The sequence below is a fragment of the Hipposideros armiger genome, unplaced genomic scaffold, assembly GCF_001890085.2.
Source record: "Hipposideros armiger isolate ML-2016 unplaced genomic scaffold, ASM189008v1 scaffold_386, whole genome shotgun sequence".
NCBI classification, from domain to species: Eukaryota; Metazoa; Chordata; class Mammalia; order Chiroptera; family Hipposideridae; genus Hipposideros; species Hipposideros armiger.
The window spans coordinates 386,157-405,655 of record NW_017731736.1 but is presented as its reverse complement, the minus strand read 5'-3'; the positions used below and the strand labels follow the sequence as shown (position 1 = coordinate 405,655).

The 19,499-nt window shown below is 36.9% G+C and overlaps 1 protein-coding gene across 9 annotated transcripts in view; it reads left to right on the top strand.

Moving 5' to 3' along the window:
- Positions 1 to 19,499, top strand: part of SLC4A4 (solute carrier family 4 member 4) — a 324,167-nt gene that overhangs the window by 201,913 nt on the left and 102,755 nt on the right. For all 9 annotated transcript variants that reach the window (XM_019663211.1, XM_019663215.1, XM_019663217.1 and 6 more), the window contains 2 exons: positions 12,262 to 12,419; positions 18,883 to 18,970. In XM_019663211.1, coding sequence (XP_019518756.1) covers positions 12,262 to 12,419; positions 18,883 to 18,970 — 246 coding nt within the window. The remainder of the gene's footprint in view (positions 1 to 12,261; positions 12,420 to 18,882; positions 18,971 to 19,499) is intronic.

The following is a 19,499-nucleotide window of genomic DNA, read 5'->3' as shown; positions in this document are numbered from 1 at the left end:
GGAGGATAACCACCAAGCTTAGCATGGTGAACCTTGGTCTCTGGAGACAGACAGCCTTTGGTTTGAATTTTCTCCCTCCCTTTCCTAGTTTCATGATGTTAGTCAAGTTGTGTAATCTCTAAATCTCATTGGGTAAATAATGGGTAAATAGTGATGACAACAACAGTAACAGCTTATAGACATGTGAGAGTTTAATAAAATAAACTCTCTTATTATGTGTGTAGAGTTCCTCGTTTAGTGCCTGGCCAGGAGCCATTGATTAAAAAAAGTAATCATTTTCAGTGTTACTACTAATAATTTAAAATTACTATTGAAGACTTTTGTGCCTCTTGGTAACAATAATGCCTTTGGAGTGCAGTTTTTCTGATGAGAGATTGAAACTCTTAAATTAGGAAGTAATTCACCATGTAGCTATCCTCTAAAAGCAGGACCCCTTTTCAAAATCTCACCGATAATCTTGGAGAAGGGTAAGACTTGAAGGTACTTCAGAAATTTTAAACAACAGGGAATGGTAACTACCATGTAACCCTACATTTTTCATTGACCTATAGTCCTAGGTTTTGGAACCATTCAAGGATCTTCTCTTCTCACCAGAGAGCTTTCTCAAGTTTGCTACCGCCAAATGTAGCTCCTTTTTTGGAGCCTTCAGTGTCCTCAATTGTACTTATGCAGAGCATAAGGATACCATGACACAGGCATGATCATATGGATTCCGTGCACTTAACAAATGTTTAGTGAACACTTACTACTACAGGGCGGTGCCTTTATAAGGCCCTGGAGAAACAAAGTTGAATGATAAGTGGTTTCTTTTCACAGGGTACTTTCGAACCCTTTTAAAAGATACTTACAGCCTAATAAGAGTCACAGCCACATTATTTAGTGAATGCATTGTGGTAGGTATAATCTCAGAGGGAGGGCTAAGGGCCTGTGGAAGAACAAAATCAGGAAAGTTTGGGGAATCAGGGTTGTCTGGCTTACCCTTCCTGTAATTCTTGGCTAGAGTTTGGAGGCATAAGTATGTAGTTAGCATTTAAGGGGAAACCAGGTAGAGGGCATTCCCCACTACATAGGTTACTTCAACTCTTTCCTTGATGCATGGAGCAGGTGACCTGCCTTTGCATACTGTGAGTTCATGACACAACAATGAAAGAGGAAAAAGAACTCATAAAAAATTTTACCTAATTTAAGTAGCCCCTAGAGTTTGCAAGTTCTTGATTTTTTTAAAAATACTTTTTAAAATGCCATTCTCGTTATTTGGGTTTTTGATTTTTCCCCTCTTTCCTGACTCATATTATTTATTTATTTATTGCAATTAAATATTTTAAATGCTTTAAAATGTAATCATTAAAATTTTATAAGGTTGTTTGTATGGAGCCTAAACCATTTTAGATGTTTAACGCTGGTTTGCTGTACAAAAGCTTCAGAGATTTCAGAACAATATCTTCTACACTTTAGGTAGTAAAATATATTCATCAGGAATACTAGAGTTGCACAGTATAGTGAAGTGGACAGAACATTAAAAAGTAGAATTACCATCCTGACCTGGCTGTTTAGCTGTATGAGCCTCTTCAAGTTCCTTAAACTTTTTAAACTTTAGTTTCTCTGATTTGTAAGATGGTTTAATAATATATTTAGCATAAGCTTGCTGTAAGAATTCAATTAAGATCGTAAATGTGAAAGTGTTTTAAAAAACTGTAAACAGCAATAAACACTATTACTTTTTAATGATATAAGGCAGAAAATATGACTAGAGATTTTGACAAGTTGACTTTTAAACTAGGTCAGTACTTGAAATTTCATCCTCTTTAGGAATTCAGAACTGATGGATTGTACTTAATGTTATATTTAGTTTAATAGCCATTTGTAAATGTGCTGCTTTGCAGAATCATTTGCATTAATGGTGGTAAGATGTTTATATTTGGAAGGAGAAATTAGAAAATCAAATTTTCACCCTCGGGGCACTGGTTTTATTTTGTATTTTTTTAAAATGGAATAAACAAAAATAGGCAAGTGTTCAAAAAGTAAAACATGCAGCCACAGAGCTTTTGGCATCTTGTCTTATTTAATGAATTTGTTTGCACTCTTTCATATTTTATACATTCTGGAAACCTCAGACCATATCATAAGTGTTCAGCACTAATAACATTATAGGTGATTGTCTACATTTTGAATTTTGGATACTCCATGCGTCAAGGCGAACAAGCAATTGTGCCTTTTTAAGCTTCTGAGACACTGAGCCAATGGTTTTTAAAATTAGCCATTGGAAATATTCCTCTAAATCACAGCTTGAAGATAATCTAAAGGGCAATCAGAGTTTCCATTAAAAACCAAACCAAATAAAACATGTTTATAGTAATTATTCCAGTCGTTCTCTCTCTCACACCAAAAAAGTCCTATCCCACAAACTAGCTTAAGGGATGAATAAAGAATGTCTTTATTTAACAGAAAATGTTTAAGATAATTTTTCTTACCTGGTCTTGGAATAAAAAGCAATACCTGGTTATGCTTATAAAACAGCTATTCTTATCTTTTCCCTTCTGCCATTTCCTAGTTCGGCAATCATATAATTTATAGTTAAGAAGTAAGATTTAGGAATTTAGGAAGTTTGAGATGGTAGGTCTGCTCCAAATAAGTACACATAGTTCTTAGTAGGTCAAATCTATTTCAAAATTATCCCAGGGATTAGTTTTCACAAGGCTGCTTTTGGTGGCCTGCTTCTTTATCCCAATCCCGTTGGAGGCTAATTTTAACCTGCAGAAAGTATGCTTTACTAGGTTATATTATATTTATGTTGAGTAGTATGATATCAGGGTGTCTATACCATTGGAAGATAAAGGCAGGAGAACATCACTTCAGACAGAGCACATTCACATGGTTGCCTCAACATGCACAGAGGAAGAAAGAAGGTGGTGGGGAGGTTTACTCTCTATGTTGGAGAAACTAAGAAGAAGGGAGAAGTGAGCCCCACATTTTTTTTGTATCTTGCTAAGTATTTTACCACTTTTTCTAATCTTTACAAAAATTTTTAAAGAATGAGTTATGGCTGTGGAATATGGTTTTAGTTTTTCACTTTCCTCAATGTTCTTCATGGGTTTCCTGCCAAGGGAACACTATATGTAAGGCAGACCTGCAATGAAATAATAGTTGATGTAATAAACTTATTGTAGTGTAATTTTTTATTAAAATAAAGCATGTGTGCGATTTATCCATACACAAGTATATAAATCATTAATCTACTTTTTCACAATGTGAACACAGCTGCGTAATTGTCACTCAGATTATGAAATATCAATAGAATATGACCATATATTTGTTTTCTGTCACAATTTCTCCTATTATTTTTATTTCATTCTTTATACCTTCTTTGAGTTTCATTTGTTATTTTATTTTTACTTCTTGAGATACATGTTTAGATCATTGAACTTCAGCTTTTCATCTTTTGTAATATTTGCACTTAAAGCCATGAATTTTACTGAAGGCACATGTTTAGCTGCATTCTACAAATTTTGATATGTCATATTTTCATATTATGAGTATTATTGACTTTAATAAGTCAATGACACATATGTTAATCTCTATTTTATTTTTTCACATAGATTCTGCTGAAATTCTCCATCTTGTAATAAATATTTTAAAAATATTATTACGTTATTTCAAAGTTAGTGTCTGATAATTGCAATATGTAGCACTGCTTTAAGTTTGTTTCAGTTTCTGGGTTTTTTGGTTTTTTTACCTCTTGGGTTTCAGTCATTTGAACTTGCCTACAAGTATGCCTAGTAATTTCTGATTGAATGTCAGATATATACATAGTAGAGATAATTTGATACTCTTGATGATGATATCTTTCTTCTGAGATCATTTCTTTTGCTTTTGGCTGGTATTTAGGCTAGGGGCAGGTCACCTTAATAGTTAGTCTGGAATTAAGCTGAGTGGAGGCTGAGTTTCAGTCTTTATGTGGATTGGTCTATTCCTAGTTTTCCCTATCCCTCTCATCTTGTCCATTAGGGGTCCAACTGGATGACTGGCATGTCTACCTATCATTTTGAGTGTGCTGAAAGATCAGCTCAATTTCTGAATATCTACAGCTACTTAGGAATCATCAAATGCCATTAGAAGAAAATCAGTTGAATTTAGCCTCACTTCTATGCAGTTTCCTTCTTCAGGAATATTGTCTCCTCAACTTTTTGATGTCATAGTAACTTTCTGGTTCCTTTAAACACATTGTAAAAATCCAGCTTTTCAGTGTTTCTTGAAGGAAATTTTGGTGTTCTGTAGGCTAGCTTACCATAGCTGGAAGTGAAGTCTCTTAGAAACATTATTTAGGTTGGAAATTTCTAGTTCACCAAATATACAGCTCCAGGCCTATAACCACCCACATGGAATCTAAATTTTGGGAATCATAAACCTAAGAGATATGTGTTATGATAAATAAATATAGTTTAGCCTATGAAACAGACTCTGTCAACTTATCTAACCAACCACATGAATGAAGATGTCACGTCTTTTTTTTCCATTCACTTGTCTTGCTGTAAGAGAAAATAGCTTTCTTCTTGTCCTCAAGGCACTGTGTCCTCCCATTAGAAAACAGTCCCAGTGAATTTACCAAACTTCAATTCATCAAATTGGCCACTTTTCCCAAGGTGTAGAGAGAGTGGGCAGAGGCAGAAGCATCTCACTCATGGTGAGTGAGAGAACACTTTTTTCCCTACCCTAACAGTCAGTATTGTTTGCATATAGTAAATGAATCCATTCATACTCAGAGAACATAAGTAATTTACTAAGATGCTGTTTGACCTAGGATTTCCCTCATTCTTTTGAGTTCCTTGAATCTTAAGCTTCCACAGCATGTAATTTTTCTTCAACGCCATATCTCAGGCATGGCTCTAGAGTCAACCTCAGTGAGATTAATATGTAAGGTGACCATATAATGTTTTCCATAGTGCAAGATACTTCTGAGTATGAAAGAAGGAAATATTAATAATTATACCAGGACCATGGGGTAAACTGGGACTGCCATAAGCAAACTGGTAAGACCAGCTTTACTGTTAACACAGGCATCTTTGCAGTGGAAGGACATGGTATTAGGGTGACCTAGAATCATTTTGAGCTTACCAGATGAGTTTTTTTGAGAAAGAGTAAGAGCTGGTGATTTTCAAAGAGAATGGAAAGGGGGCGGGGGCAAAGTCAATAGGAAGAAGAGAAAATAAGCTAAGAAGAAAACAAGAAGAGCTGAAGGAGCAGCAATGAGAAAGCCAGGAATAAGCTCTTTTTTCAGGAAAGCAACGGGATGTTAGCCTATGGGCATGAGGCATTAGTCAGGGTGAAGTGAGAATAAGTACAAACTGGAGGAGTAAAGTCATTCTCATGGAAAAGAAGAATGTATGGAATGGGATAGCAGTAAGTGTAAGGTTTGTAAAAATAATGAGAAAGTATACTCAAATTTAGGTGATTTTTAAGACTTTACTTGTGGTAAGGACAGCCTATACGATTATCTTCTAATAAACCAGGTTCAAATGACAAACCATGAGTAGTCCTGGTCATAAATACTGTGTTACAGAGGCACTTATTTTAACATGTGCTAACAATGGCAGAGAAAAGGAGGTAGGCTTTAAATATTCACCTAGTGTCTGAGGATTAATATGATGACCTGGACCTACTTACCAGGTGATGCTGTAGGTCTGAGGGTGATGGTAATGAAGCTAGGAGGACATAGTGTTACTCAATTAGTTATCTCAATAAATGGCTATTAACATTGGTTAACAGTTACATTGTGATGGGTACCATAGAGAAACCCTAAAATATGCACACTTGTTTCATAGAAGAGAGCAGGAGAATCTAAGACCTGAGTGGAGTAAGGAAGATTGATTTTTTTTCAATTAGCTATATGTGATGCATATAACTTGTGTATGACTAACTTTTCCATCACCACACAGAGCTGTCATTCCAAGTAAGCTATCTTTTATAATCAGTCCATGTGTTCTGATTTATCCATTCATATTTTTTAGTTTCATGGTATGGTAACACTGTGTTCACTGGGTTGTTAGAAAACCATTCCAAAAGTAAGGAAGGTTAAGAAGTTATAAGAGCAAATATTTGTGGCAGAGGGCAAACTATATATATATATATATATATATATATATATATATATATATATATATATATATATATATATATATATATATATATATATATATCTGTGTAATTATAGCCGAATACAGGCTAGTATAAAAGGAACCTGAAGTGTACACATCTGGATTCACAGAGTTGGTGATGTACCTGGAAAAGACAAAAAAAAAGGCACAAAATCGCTGAGCTGGTCAAAGTATCTCTTACCAATTGTAGCTCCACAGAGTAGCCATTTGAAATCCATTTCTTTGAAATCTAGGCTGGCCAAGGGAATTTGTTTCCACTGTGTGTGTATTCTCTTAGTTGACCCTGCATAAAATCCAGGCTGGGTATTTTCTAGAGAATCACTAATGATCTATAACAAAGGAATGTCAAACTTTATCTTTGGAATTCAATCTGGATGAATTTGTTGGGTAATTTTCAACCTGCTTTGAAAGCCCTAGATTCTGTTCTTGCTTTCATTATCTTTTATTGGTATTTGTAATTCCTGGGTTATTCTTCACCTCTTTGTTTAAGGTTTACAATTTTTTCTTCATATTTTATTATTGTTTGTAGTTTATTGTGTAAGCTCAGAATTGGTTTTCATACATCAGCCATTACTTTTTTCTTTATCAGGTATTAATAAGGTACTTGAAAAAGATAGCATATATGAATCAGTATTTGATGAGCCCACCGTTATGAGAGAGATCTTTAAACTCTGACTCAGAGGAGAGCCTTCCTTGAACTCTGTTGCTTACTTCGTGTCCTTCCATTGAACAATGTACTTTTCATATTGTATTTATGTTTTTTTTTCTTTCATTGTAGTTATTCCTATATTTGTTTCTCTCCATTGGACTGTAAAGTTCAGGAGAGTAGGGTCTGTCTGTTCTCTACAGTGCCCACTACCAGGCCTTGACACTGTAAGCATCCATAAAGTTTGAAGAGAATTAAATGGAGTTGAGAGTGGAATTAAATGGGAGATGAGTAAATTTCTGTCCAAAGAAGCATTTTCTGTTCTGCTTTCAAACAATAATGTATTTTAGTTGTCTCCTACTGGGAGATAAAGCATTCCTAGGCATATTCAAGGTTCTGAGAGAGTCTGTAGTATAATATATTTTATTTATTTTAATGTATATATTTATTTATGTTATATGTAAATATATTATAAAATAAATATATTTTATTTAACCTGAAATTCCTCAAATTTATTTGACAAATACATTTTTGTGAAGGGTCTGGATTCTGCAGTAGACAGAAATCACCTCAAATTACTTAAAGCCCCAAATGGAATTTTCTGTCTTATCTAATTGGTAACAATTCTTGATGAGTTTCACAGAATGGAGAAAGTACAGGGTCTGGGACTATGGACTCAGCAATCTCTCTTTTCATCCATTTTCCCTCCTGTTTTGTCTGTTTCATTTTGGGTGCTGATCTCATTCTCTCCTAGTGTGGACAGCCCCTTTCAGCATGGAGGGGAGCAACCTTAGGTGAAACGGAAAATGTTGATTTTAACATATTCCAGTGTTGATTTTCCAAATGGATTTGGTCCCTATTTGGGTCATACTTCCATCATTTGTACCAATCACTGTTATCGGGCATGGAATTTACTACGATTGTCGATATCAAGGCCATTGTCCACTTAGGTGGTCCGGGTGGTTGTGGAATGTCCAGAACCTATGACTTTAAGAGAGCAATTAGGAAAACTTGTTGGGAAGAGCAGTAATAATAACTATCATTCAACAGATACTTACTAAATTTTTCTCCTCAGGCACGCTCCTAGGCATGAGGGATACAACACTCAACAAAATAGATGGATATACCTACCTTCAGGGAGCTTACATTCTAGTGGGAAGGCAGAAACTAAATAAGTAAAACATATAGCATGTTTAGCTGTGGTAAGTCCAAAGAAGAAAAAATAAAACAGGAAATATGAGGGAGAAGAATCTGTAGGGAGAAGGAGTGACCAGGGAAAGACTTACTGATAAGAAGGTGACTTTTAAATAAACATCTGAAAAAAAAAAAAAAAAGGAAGTGAGGGAGGGAGCTGTGCAGACATTCCATTCAGAGGCAGCAGCAGGTGTAAAGGCCCTGAGGCAGGAGGGTGCCTGGTGTGTTTGAAGGAGGTCATGGAAACTGGAGTGGCCGGTACGGACAAGCCTGGGAGAGAACAGTAGGAAATAAGGTCAAGGAGCTGAGGGCAAGCCAGGTAATGTTGAGGTTCTGGCTTGTCATAAAGACATTGCCTTCCCTCTTATGAAATGGGGGCCAAAAGAGGATTTTGAGCAGAGGAGAGACATGCTCTGACTTCTGATTTGACCTCTGGCTGCTTTGGTGAATAGACTGGGGCCAGGGCAGAAGCAGATGATCCTGCCAGGAGGCCAAAGCTATAACCCGGAAGAGAAATGATCATAACATGGACAAGGATCATGGCAGTGAAGTTGGTGAGAAATGGTCAGATTCTGGATATATCTGGATATAGATCCAACAGGATTTGCTGATAGAACAGACATGGGGTGTGAGAGGAAGAGGAGTGTTGGAGATGACAGCAGGTTTTGGCTTGAGAGATGGAAGAGTGGAGTCGCCATTAGCCTGATGAGGAAGACTGCTGGAAGAGCCAGTTTGAAGGGACTGTCAGGGGGCTCAGTGTTGGACATGTGAAGTTTGAAATGCCTGTTAGACATCTAAGTAGAGATACTATAGGACGGAGGTTCAGGAAAGAGGTCCTGGCTAACGATGTAAATTTGTGAGTCATCGGCACATAGATGGTATTTAAAAACACAGAACTCAATGAGATCACCCAGAGAGTGTGTGAAGAGAGAAAAGAGCCATCTCAGGACTGAGTTCTGGGGCACCCCAGTCACCACACATTTTTATTTTAGAATAGCTATTAGTTTCTCTGAGAACACTTGCATTCCACAAGCACAGTTTGAGATAATTCTGATCTAAAAGAACATACTTTGCAACTACTGATTTCCAGAGCACATAGAATACAGTTTATTTCCTTTGGCTTTTATAAATATACTTCTCATTTTCCAAGATTGTACAGTAATCTCAGTAAAGGTACTAGGAAAACATTTTGTGGAAATATATAATCGACTAGGATATTCTGTATAGGTTGTGAGTCAGGTAGTTGCTTAGTGACAGGTGCAGATATATAGTAGGTTCTAGAATAGCCTTTAAAACCTTTCTAACTTTCCTGGGTATTTGAGGGTCTTTTGGTCTGATTTTTAGTGCTATAGAATTCATTTCTTCCATTAAAAATATTTAGTACAGCTGAATTATGTGCAAAGTAGGTGTTCGGTACAATGAAGGATAAACTGTTTCCTAACCCTCAAGAAACTCTGGGAAAAAATTTAAACATGGACTAAAGTGTGACTTAGAAAGGAGCAATTCTGGTGTTCCCAAGGAAGTGGGCTGAGATGGTAGAAAGGCTTAAACTGAGCTTAGAAAAGGTAAAAATGAGGAAAGGACAGTTTTTGATAATGATTGTGGGACTCCAACTACATCAAACAGGAGTGTATTTTTATCGGATTACCTGTCTAACTAGACCAAAGAGTGCAGGAGAAAATGGGAAGTAAAATCGGATTATTAAAGAGTCCAGTGTTGGTAATGGGAATTCTCTGGAAAGAGTTTGAGGATGGTTACTCTAGCAGTGATAGTTTGTTATGCATTTGGGCCACTTGTCCACACCCCACAGTCTCTTCTCTGTGTTTTAGAGAACAGTTCAGTACTGTAACTTCTTAAGGCCATAACAGTTTTGGCAATTTGATGTTTTTAGACCCCTCCCATGATGACTCTTTTCATATCTGTAGAATGTAAGCAGATATTTTTAAAATATTAGCATTCTTGGAGGATTAATGGTATAAACTTTGGAAAAATCCCTACTGCTTAGAAGCAGTCATGTTTCTAACATCTAAAAATATATATCTTGTCTTTTTTAAAAAAAATTTTGGTTTCCACTAAAGCATTAGTCCCAGCTTCCTTGTTTTTTGCCTCACTGCCTTCTTCTTATATGAAGTACCAAATTAAAGAAAAAATCCCATAAAAATGCTACTGAGGGGCATGGAGTTTTAAGGATTAGTTCTCGTGATGCTTATTTTCTCTAATTGAGAGCTCTTTAGATAGAAATTAAAAATAGAATGTTACTAATCACCTCTTTATTAATGGGGAAAATTGGGCCATGCCTGCCACTTTCCATCTCAGTGACAATCTGTGGCACAAAATACCAAGTGCACTGGTGATTCTGACTTGAGGAGAGAGACATTTATATTGACGATAACTGATATCAGAAGTCTCCTTTTCATATGGTCCTGCAAAATTCTTGTCACTATCCTTCTATGATTGTTGAAATGCTTTCCTTGAGCTGTGGGAGGCACTTCCCACGCACTAAAGGATGCTTAAACAAGCCTGTTTTAAGTGAAGATTGGGGAGAGGGAAAGTAAGGAATAACATCTACAAAGTAAGCTTTCAAAATGACTGTGTTTATCAACGTTCACTCTTCAAGAAAACCACTTTACACCTTTACCATTGTCCTCAAACTCCCACATACCGCCTCCTCACCATCAGCTCACTTGAATTTCACTGAAAAAATATGAATCCTCAGAAGTCCTCATCTTCACCCATCAAATCTCCCAGATGACCCCCATCGGTACTCATATGATCTGCTTCCCCTCGTTAGGACTGATGAGCTCTCTGTGTACCTGTCTGGTGCTGATCCCTCTACTTGTGATGTGGATATAGTCTCTTCTCAATAGTTCAAGGTTGCTTGAGCTGCTTTTGAAGTTATCTCCTATCTCTCCTGCAGCAATAATCTGTCTCTGGTAGACCATTCTCATTAACATTCCCAAGTGTTATCATATTTCTCATTTTTTAAAAAAAATCCTCTATTTTATGCCTCCCTCCCTATTTCTTGGCTTTTTTGGTAGCAGCATTTCTCAAAATAATTATCTTAACTCCCCGTCTCCATTTCTTCACCTCTTATTCTTTACTGGGCACCCTGGTATCCACTGTAACAGCTCTTGTCAAGATCACCCAGCACCTCCATTTTGGCCAATTCATTGGCCCATTCTTAGTTCTCACCTCATTTGAGCTTTCAGCAGCCTTTGACTCAGCTGATGCACTTCCCTTATTGAGCCCCTTCTTCACCTGACTGTTGTGAAGCGCTGCTTTTCCTCTTACCTCACTGGCTGCTCTTTTCAGTGTCCTCTGCGGATAGCTCCTCCCATTCCTGTAAATGGTAGAATGGCCCAGGATTCTTATCCCTCGTCTGTCTTCACTCACACACAAGCTTGTGTCATCCTGTCCCATGGTTTTAAATATTGTTTACCTGGTGATAGATCCTAAATTCATGTCTTTCTCCTCCACCTTTCCCCTTGGACTTTTAGTTGGCAAGTCCCACCTAAAACATACAGAACTCCTTGCTAGGGCCTGCAGAGCCCTTATCAGCTTGTCCCCCACCTCCTGACCCCTTACCTATGTGACTTTATTTGCTGCTAGTTTTTCTCCATTGCTGCTTCAGCTGCCATTACACTTATCTTCTTCTTACTCCTCTAACTGCAAAGCTTTCCCATCTTAGAGGCTTTGCACTCGCTGTTTTCTTTGCCCAGAATGTTCTTTACCCAGATCTTTGCATGGCTTGTCCTCTCACTCCAGTGTCAAATGTATTTCTTCATAGGCCATCCCTGACCACCCTTTGTAAAAGAATACCCTCTTAACAGTTTTACTTTTTTTTCCCTTGGCACTTATCACTACTTTAAATTGTATTTTATTTCTCCCCTGCTGGAATATGAGCCCAAGGAGGACATGTAATTAATTAGTTGATCCTTCCCTGTATCCCTAGAGCTCAGATCAGTAGATCTGGTAGGTTCTCCACACGTTTATTGAGTGAATGAATCAATAAATGAGTTTTTTTATATGTAAACATTGTTTTGTATGTACACCTTGTGATTATACCCTCGATATTTGTTTAATTCAGAGTACAGAGAAATGTTTATGATAATAGAATGGTTAAACGTAATAGAAAAATGGGTATAGCTGGGGCCTGTTATGTGTAGACTCATATAAAGGAATTCTCTTAAGTGATATATGGAGTGTTTCTTCTTGTTCCCTTCTCTGGAAATAAATTGTGGGTTTTCCTTTTTTACTCTTCTCATGCAGCTGAAGAACAAGTTCATGAAAAAACTGCCCCGTGATGCAGAAGCCTCCAATGTGCTCGTCGGGGAGGTGGACTTCTTGGATATGCCTTTCATTGCCTTTGTCCGGCTACAGCAGGCGGTCATGCTGGGCGCCCTGACTGAGGTTCCTGTGCCCACAAGGTAAGCTGCTCCTTGACTTGCTGAAGTCTACAGTGTGGTAATAGGGAAATATCTTCTCCTTCAGGCTAGAGAATCAATAGAATGAGGATACATCCAGAGCAAGCATATTGGAAAGTTTTAATCTGATTTTCATGCTATCACATGACTTGTCACTTGTATCTTAGTAATAATAATAACAATTGAAATAATTTCTTGGGCTATGTATTAGTTTCTTCTTATGGATTAGTTTATTTAATCCTCAGTAATAGTCTTTTAAGTGTGAATATAAGTATACAGATTTTATAGATGAAGAAACTGAGTCTGAGAGTTTAAGTAACTTGTCCAAGGTCATATATTAATAGATGGTAATTAGTTCAGAGTCAGAGTTGCTTTCATTTGCTCTGTCTTATCATAAAATAATAAAGCTATACCCTTAAATTTGCACACTTTACTGTTATGTGTTATGTCGCATAAATTTTTATTTTGAAAAGAGGAATATTACTGTTATTATAATCATGTATTCAATATACTTCAAATTCATCCTGTTTCCCTTCCTCTGCAACTGTGTGCAGTGGAGTTAGGAGGCTTGACTTACAGAATGCAATAGGTGAATAAAAGTTAATGCTTCCCTTAACTTGTGCAGAAGAGTTTAAAGAGATGCTTGTAGTCTTCAAGTTGATGTCAGAAAATTATCATATGAGTAGGAGGTGTGTGTGTGTGTGCGCATGTGTGCATGCACATGCTTTTTGTGGGTTCCAGAGCAAGGACAGATGAGTTTTCTCTAAGTTTCCCCAGGTGAGCAGGAAGGGCTGTGAATCCCCCATGATCTCAGATGGTCTGAGCATGATGCACTCACAATGACAGTGGGCTCAGGGTTTGTTCTGAGCCAAATTAGGAAAATTAGGAGAACATTTCCTTATGGCCTCCCAATTCGTAGATTACAGAAAATTCTTTCTGATCGTAGAGGTATTTTTCCCTCATTTATATATTTCTTAGACACTTCAAAGAAGAATGATACTTGTCATCATTAGGCGGTCATTGGACAAATAGCAGAGGAAAAGATAAGATCATAGTTTATTCAATTGATGGAATTATAATGATTTGTGTTTTCTGTAACTTAGCATTTTGCTTGAAAACATGCCAGCGGAGCCTTCAAATTCTATCTGAGCCATCACCTGGCGAACAGCTAGCTGACTCAGGTCATGGCTCAAGTCCAGCTTTTGTGTCCCTATGGTTTTATTTCTGTCTCTTTGGACTAACTTTGTTGGGCTTGAAAGAAAAAAAAAATTGCAAGAAGTGTTAAATTGCTCTTGCTTTTTCATTTTTATTATTTTTCTTTAGAAGCTACTAATAAAAAGTATTTTCAAAGGCTTTTTATGTAACAATAGTATGAGTTTATTGAGTAGCAAATTATGATCATTTTTGTGTCCTTCTTACCATATAGTTCTGCCCGTCTCATTCTTTCCTTCTGCCCTGGAGCGTGGCGCTAGTCTAGAGGTGAAATACAGCATATTTGGAATTAACAAAAGGAGCCCAGCAATTCAAGGGAATGTAATTCAATAATGCCATAAACCTATTTCTGGGCAATAATCTGAACAATATATCCTAGCATGTTAACATTTTTCCAGGAAATCGTTTTTTCTGTTTGCTGTCCTCTGAACCAGTACAAGCTGTAATCACTGAGCAGGGCGTCTTATTAGCTATTTTTTTTTGTGTATGAGTACAGTGGGGCCATTTACAATGGCTGCATCCTGTGAAATCCAATAAAGGAAATCCCACAAGGAGGGTGGTGGTCACTGTGACGGTGTGCCTCTGCCCTCTGTGATGGGCTTTAACACGCATGCTCCCCTGGTATGCGGGTAGACCTGAAAAGTCTGCTCTGTGCACATCTTGTCATGACTTTCTCCTTTTGATGGTAGAGAAAGGTTATGCCCTCATGCTTGTTGTTGTTGTTGTTGTTATTATTATTATTATTATTAAACGGTATTACTGCTGTGCACCTTTCAGGAAGTGTAGCTCTAGGAGCTCCCCTTGGTAGAGTTCACAAGTTTCTCTATTTACTCTGTTATTTGGTTGATCTAGTTTAGCTTTCTGCTTATAGCTGGACAACTACCAACAGGGTGGATGTTATCTACTTCGAGGACCTTCTGGCCATCCATGTGAAAGCAAATAAACTCTGTTTTTTGATCTTTGGTCATTTGGTAGGATATGTTTATAATTTTGCTAGCATCTTGCACTCACTTTGCTTGCTGTCATCTTTATCTGTCCATAGAGGCTGCCACTAACTTCTATTTATGAGGTATGTAGGGGATAAATATTATTATTCCCACTTTATAGTTGAGAGATAGAGGCAAAAGGAAGAGTCACGATCAGTGCTAGAAATAGAACTGCAGATTTGTGACTCTGACGCCAGGCTTTTAGGGGGAATCTAAGGTGATACATAGAATGGATTGGAATAATATACTTTAGGGTTTTCCCATGAAGAATAACAAAAGCCTCTGATCTGTTTGTCCTTTTTTTACTTTGATTTTTACATCTAAGTCAAATAGTTATTCAGTGAGTTCTGGCCCTCTAAAACATTAGCATGTTTACCTCTTTGGTTTCACTGTAAGTTAATATATATTTTATGTTATAAATGATGATTTGCCTAAAGTTTGTCTTAATTGTCAAACCATAAAACATCCTATTACAGGAACTGGGATGGAGGTCCTGCTAGTTCAATTCTGTCTGGTCTAACAAGCCAGTTGCTAGCTGCTCTTTACATAAATAATATGGTTGGTTATGGTGGGTTTGTGGGTCCTTGTGAGTCTATTGTGGAAGCTACAGTTTAGCTACGTTTTCCAAAGCTGCTAAATATGAATAATGGGTTATTTGATTCACTGTTGTTTTGAGAGAAGGGAGTAAAGGATTGGTACATGCTGAGTTTATTCTAGAAATAGCTGCGATATATCAGGAAGGAGGGGGGTGTACATCCTTTCTAAAAAGATTGAGTGGTTTAGGAAGGCTGGCTCTTTTTCTGATATTATGCTCTGTTTCTGGCTATAATTATTTTGTGAATGTGAGTATAGTCCATTGGTTCCGGACACAGATCATCTGGCACTTATTTTTGTTGTGGAAAATGCTAAAGGCATCCTCCCCGGCCATAATCAGTTATATGAAAAAGCTCACAGGAGTAGAAGCACTTCATGAAGATTCCGGAAACAAACTAGGTGCTATTAAAAATTCTAAGTATGACTTATTTCTAGTTATGAGTGAATAAAAAGAACTCAGTAACATATATTATTTTTTTCCCTGAGCTGTCAATGTGAGCTGTGCCTGCCCTTCCAGCCACACAAATGTTGTGTTTATTCTGATTTGTTAATAAAGAAAAAAGCTTCTAGTTAAAAATAACATCTGTCCATTGACAGAAAACAGCTTGGGTCATGAAAAGAGTTTTCAGTACATTATAAAAGCTGAGTTTGGCAAGATGTACTTCTGTCATAAAAGTTGTAACAGCTTTGGCTTCTTTGAGGGTTAAATGGAAGAGAACATGTTTCAAGCAGAAGGAACTTCGACTTGATGAGTTGTTCTGTGTTGTTACTTCTCCCAGATCTCTCATCCCCATTTTAACAATGCAGTTCAGATCAGAGGCTTCTTTAGGGTCTTCATTCCTACAGATGAAATTCTTGACCTGGAGTGATGTTTCCTGTTACTTACAGATGGCCAGATTTTCTTTCTTCCTCTCTATATCATTTTAAGGAGATGGATTTACTGAATGATTCCTGACTGGAATAGTGTGAACATTTTAACTGATATATAACATGTTATTTCTATTTGGCACTTGATGATTTCCCATTAAAGGAGAAAAAAAATATATACACACACACACACACACACACACACACACACATTACCCAGGAAAGAGGAATTGTACCTATATATCTAGTTACTGAAGTTACTGAAACAATAAATTCTCATATATTGGGTTTATTGCTATAATACATGTTATAGCTACCATTGGTCTGCTACTTCCATTCATTCTTTGGGTACTATTTAGCAGAGACCAGAATAAATATTTATAGAAAATGTATGCCCTCATCTCATAGGATTTAACTTAAAGGCTCCATTATTCTATCAGCTCTTAGAATAGTTACGCATTGTCTGCCAAAGTTTATATTTAAGAACTCTTAATGACAGAGTATTTTACTTACTTTCTAACAAGAGAATGTTTTGGCTTTGTCGCCATATAGTCAACCTGATAATTCACTTGTGTCAGTTGATAAGTGTGTATTTCCATAATGTGTATTTGTAAGCTATAATCATGATGGGGATGCTAGGGAAAAGCCGGAAGAGTGTTCCGAAAGGTTTTAGGTGTTATGTATTACTGAAACACTAATATTTAGATATATTGAAAAAAAAAAGGCAGGCAAAGGAAACTCATTATTTAAAAATGTATTAAGTAAAGATCCAGGTGTCAATTTTCTCTTCCTACACTATACCTGCCCTCTTTTGCCTAAAACTGTGCCCTTATTGTCCTGCCCAACAGCTGGCTATTGGTAGACAAATAGGATTAGGAAATGTGACCGGTACTACAGGTGTTTCTTAATTTGTATTTTGCCTTAGTGGTTAAATATTTTTTGCATGTATTGCACTCAAATTAGTCAGTGACCAGTTCCTTTAGAAAAATACATTTTACTGTCATAAGGAAGCACCGTGTAATACTATATGTAGTGGTATATCATTTAGGTCCACCTTCAAAGGAAGAAAAGTTCTAGTATCAATTGAACTTCAGTGTTAGAAGAACTAAAATCCAGTTCCAGTAATGACTTCCTTCATATTTGAACAGACTTTTGTCCCTGCTGATTGCTTTTGCTATTCTGTTTACTGTGATAACACTTGAAAGTGAGTGTGCCGCCCCACTCCAGAACTGATTTCTAAGCAAATAAGCACTGAATGGCTTTATGGTTATCCTGGTATAAAATCTAAGTGTTCAAACTTTTGATACCTTCTTATATTAATTTCTGTGTTTTTTTTCTTTTTTGGATTGAATTTTATGATAACAAAAGGAACTGTGTAATCGGGAAATTTGGAAAAGACCCTAACACCTGCAACCTTGGTATTATTAGCACTGCTCTCTAACCAACTCAGCTAACTGGCTGCCCCAAAAAGACCATAATACTTTGAAGAGCACTTCCTGTCAATCCTTTTTTATTTATAAATAAATAAGTAAAAAAGCAAAATTTAACTGAGCGAAATCCTAAGCTATTCCTGGCCCCATAAAATTTTACCTAAGGTTTCTTGTCCCTTGATAATTATCCAGAACATTTTTCCCCAGGGTGATCTATGGAAATCATTGTTCGATAGCTCCTCTCTATTGAATCAACCCTAGTGTATAGGTTGGGCAGGTAATATTGAGCAGAACTGTGTGCTGAAAAAGAACAGGAGGTAGGAAGTCCTATCTATTCTCTCTTTTACTTGGCAGTCTTTCGGCTCATCCATTAACCTCCTTGAGCCTCAGTTTCTTCACCATTAAAAAGGAATAGGATACCTGTCCTTATTGCAAAGGGCTTTATAGAGTTTAAATGAGGCGATGAACATGAAATGCTTTGCAAGCTTTAAAAAGCTGAGCAAATATATGATGTGATCATTTTTATTGTCCCCATTATCTCTATGTTAGGTAAGAAGTGATTATAAACAAGGCAGGGATTTATCCAATGTTGCCTTTAGTATATTTTTTCTTATTCGTTTACAAATCAGGTTTCCTCCTCCCTAGTCAAGACATGCATCTTTGCCCTTGTGATCAGTGAGGCATTTCTCCCAACATGATAAGAGGTGAACCTAAATGGGGGATAAGCTCATTATTGCAAGTTTCAGAACCCACTTACTGGGGAGCAATTGCTTGTGCATTATCAAGAAAACATGTTTGGAAAGGAAAATGAGGACACCTACACACGCGCAAAAAAACTTAACTGAATGATGTTTTATTTTGAATTTCTTTCATATTTCTTTGTCTTTACTTTGGCTGTCAGCATGTGGCTTACTTGTACAGGGCTTGGTTTTTGCTGACCCCCAGTCACTTCTGAGTAGAAACACGTCTTAAAAGTATGGAGAAGATCATATGTCACGGTCCATGTTGGGTAAGGAACAGTCATAGAGGTCCGAAGATACACTAAGTCTTCCAAAGATTCTGCAATTCAGTAGAAATAGAGAAGAAAGTTTAGCAATGAAAGAATAAATGACTCAAAGTGAACCTTTCCTTCTCAATGAAGAAGCTTCCCAGGCTTCCACGACAAATTCTACATTGTCTCCAAGTGAACCAAACTGATTTGTGTTTCACAGTAGTGTGAGAGAGTATCTTTTATATTACCAGGGACATTACCTTTGTTTTAAAGATGAATTCTAGACCTAGCTTTCTTATGAACTAGGATAAACATGTCTCGGTTTTGTGTATATTGAATTTGATGAGATGTGTGTTATAGCCTTTGTTTCTTTCCTCTTCCATTAGGTTCTTGTTCATTCTCTTAGGTCCTAAGGGGAAAGCTAAGTCCTACCATGAGATTGGCAGAGCCATTGCCACCTTGATGTCTGACGAGGTAGGGAATCGGGAAGATGGTAATCTCTGAATGTCTTACTTGTGTTGTTTCATACTGTGAATTGGCTGTCACTGTAAGTTACTAGTGACCTTAACTTTTTAAAGAATATTAAACATACGTCAGTTTTAAGAATGAAAAATGTTTAGGAAATGAAGGAAAATGTGTTTTATTCCAACATGAAATTTACTTTTTGAAAACTCTGTATGTGTCAGCTTATTTGCCATGGATGACTGTACTTCATTATAAAGAATGCTGATAACCACAGCATTCTAATTGAATGATGTACATTTGGGAAGCTCCTTCTTTGGATATTTGCATAAAAGACATGGAGCGTTAGCTGCCTTAGATGGTTTAGTTATTGCCTGGGTAAGCAGATAAACACATAGATACTATCTACATTCCAGAATGTACATAGTCTTCTTTGTCAGTTGTCCCATTCCTCTAGCCTAGCTGATGATCTGAAAGTCCTTTACTATACATAACCTAAGCCTCTCATAACTAGACAGATGCTCTCCTACTTAAAGCCCTC